The 6,516-nt window shown below is 37.0% G+C and overlaps 1 protein-coding gene and 1 long non-coding RNA gene across 2 annotated transcripts in view; both read right to left on the bottom strand.

Moving 5' to 3' along the window:
• Positions 1 to 226: 226 nt before the first annotated feature.
• LOC107664441 (uncharacterized) lies at positions 227 to 2,195 on the bottom strand. The gene is made up of 3 exons (XR_001631453.1): positions 2,143 to 2,195; positions 1,959 to 2,043; positions 227 to 1,198 (listed from the first exon to the last, which is right to left on the bottom strand). It is a non-coding gene; the product is annotated as an uncharacterized LOC107664441 (long non-coding RNA).
• Positions 2,196 to 4,548: 2,353 nt separating this feature from the next.
• Positions 4,549 to 6,516, bottom strand: part of LOC107664440 (transmembrane protein 260-like) — a 9,127-nt gene continuing 7,159 nt past the window's right edge. The window contains exons 5-7 of the mRNA XM_016455008.1: positions 5,926 to 6,097; positions 5,683 to 5,822; positions 4,549 to 4,764 (exon numbers count right to left, since the gene is read on the bottom strand). Coding sequence (XP_016310494.1) covers positions 4,584 to 4,764; positions 5,683 to 5,822; positions 5,926 to 6,097 — 493 coding nt within the window. The 3' untranslated portion in view covers positions 4,549 to 4,583. The remainder of the gene's footprint in view (positions 4,765 to 5,682; positions 5,823 to 5,925; positions 6,098 to 6,516) is intronic.

Here is a 6,516-nt window from a genome sequence, read left to right as displayed (position 1 = left end):
TCTATCAGAATATATCATTTTAAAATCAAACAATAGTTGGCGGGCTCCCTATAGGGGTAACGTCTCTTCTGTTGAAGACTCAAAGCTGTTTTGAGAGATAGACAAAGCAGAAAAAAGAGACAGGGAAAAGGATGCAGTATTTTCAAATCTGTCCCAGATTAATGGGTCATTCTTAATCTCTCATGGTTGTGCCCAAATTTACCCCCCACCCCCCTCAATCTCAATCTGAGACCTTCGTGATCCTAAAGTGAGAGAGAGAGATGCATGACAGCGGGGGGCAAATGATAATTATTCAAAAAAGAGAGATGGGGAGAGGCGGAATGAGTGGTTAAGGACACCTTTGATCATCAACTCAATGCACATTAACATTCACAAAGTGTGAAAATTTTATTACAAAAGAAACCTACACAAATACAACAAATTCTATTAGAGTTCAGAAAATTGTGTCCCTTTACCTTCACTGTGGAAATTCTCTTGAATCTTGGAGTCGTAGATGTTTGAGATTAGCATGTTGAGGAAATATAAATGAATCCCTGATTTTTATAACCGACCACTATATCATCTTGTTAATGAAATAATGTCTGTCAACTAAATGAACAGTTTACTCTGATGTTACAATGATGTGGTTATGGATCAGTAGCTCATATCCTACAATATAAAAGATCTCTGTATAAAACTCATGTTGTGACAGATTGGTCCATTTTAGCATTTTGAGTTCAATTTACTTTGAGATGAATCTGAGTGTTGGTAAAATACACATTAAACATCAGTTAGTCTTCAGTCATACCTGCACTGTCTTTAAATTTCGTCTTTACAGCTTTCTTCATATTTACGACCCTCCCTCTTACCTTATTGTGCTATCTGCACCTATGTAGTGTCGTAGGTGATTTCAGTGTTTTGCAGGCTCTCTGTGTTGTTTCAGACAACTTATGTCACTTCCTGTCTCAAGCCTTCTGTCTGTCTCTGAGTTTCTCGCGCTCTTTCTTGAGATGTGTGATGATGGAGCGGATGGCTTTGCTCTGGGGATCGGTGGGTTCTCTCTGAAGGTAGTGGCTGAAGTGGCGGATGCTGCGACTCAGGAGGGAATCTAGACCATGACCTCTGCCCCTGATCGCAGCAGACATTCTGCGGCAAGAGCCAGGTTCTTATCCCAGTTTGCTGGGTAGTCTACCTGGGTATCCACTATTTGACAATACAGCTGTCAATAAAAAAAGGACCACATAGCTTTAACTATTTGTATAATAGACAATATTAATAACTTTTAAAAGAGACTTTTTAAAACAGGTTTATAAATGGTTTTTAAAACACAACATAAATGATAGAAGACATCAGCTGTGATGTTTTAAGGAACTGTATTCAGTCTACAAATAATTTCACGACACATCAATGCTGACAAACTAGATTTGCATTTCCTTAAGGAAACAGCAGAGCTTGCAAGGTAGCAAAAGAAAGTGTTAAAGGTTTTAGGTAAGCTTTGATTTTAGGCTTTGATTGTGTGTATAATGTTGCATTAGAGCCGCTTTGCCGCTTTCATGATGCTCACTGTGCATCTTGTTTTTTTGTTGTTAAAAACATGAAAAAATTCACCATGCAAATTACTGTCGAAAGCGAACATTCTGTAATAGTATGCCAATAAGATATTTTAGATTTTCAAACTGAAATTTCTTAAATAAAATGCCACAATTAAGACTGGGCTTACAGTATCTAAACAAAGAGTATGTTTAAACAGTTAATTACAAAAAAGACCCGTTAATAATAAAGTAAATGTATTTGTCTTTGAATCATTCATTCAAGAGATTCATTTAAAAACACTGATTCATCCAGCAATGAAATAGGTACATCTTGAGAGAGTCACTGAATCATATGAAGTAGAACACAATAAAAATATTTATTGGAAGCTGCATTGCAAGCACAGTCATTCCAAAAAAGGCTAATATATGATGTCATTTCCTACTCACATTGTAAGAAAGTTCATTGAGACGGGCCTGCTGTTCCTTCTCCATGTTCTCAGCCAGGTCAAACAGGAAAAAAGCTGTCTTCATCCTAAAAAGTGATGGAATAAAAGCACCCAAGTATACCTTTGTCGCTATATACTGAGGTTTGGCGTAGATACAGTGATGAGATCCGTAACCCGTGTATTACCTGGCCTGCCACATCTCCTCATTGGCAACTCTCTCCCAGGAGCCAGGGTGGAATAAACAAACGTTATAATGTCATTTAATTAGCTGTGAGTAGCTAATCTTACTTTCATAAGTGTGTACTTTCAAAAAATAACCAAGTTGATGATATGCAAAGAAAAAAACATTATTTTTTTTATGTACATTCAGATGGCATCAAAGCAGTCTTGTTGAGTACGGACTTGAAATACAAGTTTAAAACCAGCCAGTAATCCAGCGAATCGTATTCTGCATATCTTCAAACCATACAACAGCTGATCTTCAACCTCGCCTGTCTTTGGAAGCTCTCTCTGTGGTGAACGACCCATATATTTCTGCATTTCTTCCTTTCCACTACATCGCTCATAAACGTGCGGCCTCTCCTTCAAAGGAATATTTTAGCATGTGACTTCCCCGCTAATATTTGGCTGGCAGGCAGGGATGGACACGCTTGTAGTGGGTGAGAGGAGAGTAATGTCACACCATTCAACCCCGATTAACTTGCTGAATACCAGCCGGCTGCAGAGAGCCTCAGTGCTGGAGACTAGAACTAATTTCACTTTATACACAGATATTGACACGCCGCAGTTTAGAAAGTCATTAGGGTGGGGTCAGCGGACTAATAACGACTTTGAAGATGGAAAGGGAGGCTGTCTGCACAGCATGAAGTCAGAGCAGTGTTTAAGTGCACTTTAATATCAGCAAAGACCAAAACACTTCAATGGGTTGCACGAGGTGTAAAATGGTGCTGGAGTGCACCTGGTAAGGATGCTCAGACCAGTGATGAACCTAAAGGTACATTAACTAGTATCATCTCAAACATTTATTTACATATACGTTTATTTAATTTGGCAGACCGATGGAGTCTGAGTTCCTTGCCACTGACACCTTTTGGTTGGGGACTTGGCAATATTGTCGACTTGATTACATAGACACTACTGGAAGAGAACTGAACAGAGCTGGAAGTTGACGTCACTGAATCAATGATGAACTGACTTTAACTGGAAAATTGACTGTTTACCATTGTCCTCTTTTAGAGAATTGAATTTTGTTTGCATTATTGAAAAACAATTTTCTGTTTAACACTGTAAAGCTGCTTTGGCACAATCTGTATTGTATAAAGTGTGACTTGACTCGACATTGGAGTTGAGAAAAACTGATTCAAAGTGTTTCTGATCAATTTCATATCCTTTTTCACAAAATCTAAGCATAGCTGAGCCAAACTTGCCAGTTAGACAGACAAAATATGTTTAACTGAACATTTTGCATTTGTAGGATCCTAAACATCTTTGATTGCAATCTTTAATGACAGCTTAATCACAATTTTATTCTTTCTTCAATAACATAACATTTTTACTAACATAAGCACTTAAAAACACCATAGAATTACACAGGTTTTTTTTTTTTTTTTGGACATGGCAACGTGGTAATACCAAGGATTTCAGACAGGTACCATGGAAAGTACCATGAAATTCTTTGAGATCCATGGAACCTCATGTGAATGCTGTAGTAAATGAATATAGTAATCATTTAGCACCATGGTATACTAGTAGTTATTTATTTTTATTGCCATGTCAGCATCTAAGGTTATCTTCATGGCAATAAGTTGGAATAATACAAACACAAAATAAAACCAAATGAACACAAAAATACAGCAGATAAAATTATACAAGATTTGTTCAATTAGCACCATGGTATATATCACAGTACCATGAAAATGTTCATTGCTTAGATATCTACAAAACCTGGAATACACTGATCCAGGTACATTGTGCTGCACTTTTAAGTGACACGTCCACAAGGGGTGCTATAAGCGATATAATTTTTTTCTCCATGTCATGTGGGTTTATTAAACTGCCTAGTGTCATGAAAAAAACATGCCTGTGGGTGCATGTTTGCAAAATGATACTGCGCTGCTTGAGGCATGTTTCACTGCACTTTCAAAGTAAAATGTCCAGTGACTGGTGCAAAATAGCGTGTTCGATTTTCACAGAAACTAAACGTCCAGTCAGTGGTGCTTATGAAGCTTCAAAAATTTACCCCCTGCACTAAACCCTATCTAGTGCTCTTTTGTGGAGTGTCGTGAATCGTGATTCAGAGCAATGCTACACCAGGTGAGCTATCAAGCAAGTTTACTGCATCAGAAATGCTATACATATGGAGCTGGTTATGTGATGCAAACATCAAAATGTATTTGTTTACAAATCATGCACTGTTGTAAAAGTGTTTTAAGGTCATAACAGTATTGTGCAAGAAACAAGTCTTTATTTATCAATACTTTGGCCCTCTAATCATAATTTGTATGAAAATAACAAATCTGTTAGCCTAATGTTCATTTCAGCTTGAAACATTAAATTCCACATATTACCAAAAAGTATTCAGGCAATATGTCACTTCCTAAGTAAACCACAAACACAAGTAATCGTGCTACCTGTCATGTGGCTGGCTCCAGTTGTAAAGGTCAAGTGTTTTTTGGGCCCATTTTTCAGGGTCAAATGGGGTTTTGACAGGTACTAACTGCTCACAGACGCCCCAGGGCCAACGAGAGAAACTCCTCTCCCAGCTGGGGTCACCCTCAGTTAGGCCAATACATGCAAACACTGGCCTGCTGTAGACAAACCCAGAGCAAATGTGTACATCTTCATAATAACATTCATTATGTTTTACATTCAAATAGAAAACTAAGTTAAGATTCCTATATATTTATTATTAAAAGGTACATAAATCTTGTGTTATAATATAATAATATAATATATTGTGTTATAATAATGTTATGTTATAATGTTACAAATGAACATTATTATAAAGTGCTGCTATAGATAGTTTTGCTTCTGTTTGTAACTGAACAACATGTTTTAAAAAAACTCCCCATGGAAACCAAATTAAATGATTACCTATATACAGCAAAAGTAACGTAACGCATTACTTTCCATAAAAAGTAACTAAGTAACATAATATTGTAATGCATTACTTTTAAAAGTAACTTTCCCCGACACTGCCTATATAGGCTATATACTTTCATTCTCTGCATAATCCAGCAAGAAGCAAAAAAAATCTTTAAAGTAGAGTATTTTAGAGTAGAACTGAGTAAAAGCTTTTAAGCCTGTCTGTTACGTTAGAGCCATTATAGATCCTGAATCACAGGATACACATGGCAGGGATATAGAAACTGGCTCTCTTAACAAAACAATCAGGTTGCTGATTTTTTTTTCCTCAAGTATTTATTTCTTATTCTCTCTGTTCTGCTTCCCAGGGAAATGACTGAAGTGCGTATTGCCCACCTCTCAGAGGCCGGGGGCTTTACCAAGGAAATACTGCCGTCTGGTGGAGGGAGGCAGTATAGATGGTTAATCTCCTTTGCTCTTGCAGTGTGGTATAAGGGGTAACAGATGACAATCTATCTCTAGTGCATTCAGCAAATTGTTCTATTAAAAATATGCACAAATTATAATTTAAATGTCACTTGTAGCATATATAAAGAGGGCATATGAATATGAACACAGACCTCTGTGTGTGTGTATCTTACTGCATATTGTGCTTGAGAAACTGCTCAATGCTGAATGTTTTCTTTTCCATGGTGTTGATTGGATCCCACCAGCACCCTGGAAACGTGACTCCAGGTAAATGCTTCTGGAGTTTTGCCACATACCAGCTATACGTCATCATCTGCATCACAAAACGCCGGCTTTTAAAAGCCATTCGAAACAGTGACAGAGTAGCGTGTTTATGGCTGAAATAAATTAGACATGTGTCAGGCTGGATTACGGACCTCCTGGTCAACAAGGCTGAGGTCTGGCCGGAGACCCTGGCAGTAGTGCAGGTAGCGCAGTGTGTTTCCTGGGAGATCACCACGAGTCAGAACCAACGAGCTCGCCGGCAGTGACAACACAACCTCACGGGCAAACCTGTCCACCACGTCATTAGCGCTCTGACCACACTCTCTGTCGACACATAGACAAAACACTGAATATACCTTCTCTAAAACACAGTATGAAAACAGGATGTGCAGTGTTTCTTGAGTTGCAGAGTAGGGTTAAATAGGGCCACAATTTTTTGTATATTTATATACAGCATGGGTTTTAAAAATGTTTGATGCTAAGCACCTCAAATAAGTGTTATTATCATTAAACTAAAACTACTAAAACATTTTTGGTAATTGAAATAAAGCTGAAATCAATTGAAATATACATATATTACATGAAAAACTCAAAGTAAATAAAAATTTGAAATAAGTTTAGAAATAAGTACTAAAATAACTGTAAATAAAAAGAAAACTAAAACTGATATAAAAAGATAATAATTATTATTATTATGATATAATTTTATGTTAATATATATATATATATATATATATTAGTGC

This window comes from Sinocyclocheilus anshuiensis, unplaced genomic scaffold (assembly GCF_001515605.1).
Source record: "Sinocyclocheilus anshuiensis isolate Anshui unplaced genomic scaffold, SAMN03320099.WGS_v1.1 scaffold167, whole genome shotgun sequence".
NCBI classification, from domain to species: Eukaryota; Metazoa; Chordata; class Actinopteri; order Cypriniformes; family Cyprinidae; genus Sinocyclocheilus; species Sinocyclocheilus anshuiensis.
Note: the sequence above shows the minus strand (reverse complement) of the source record. Positions and strands in the feature narration are given on the sequence as shown.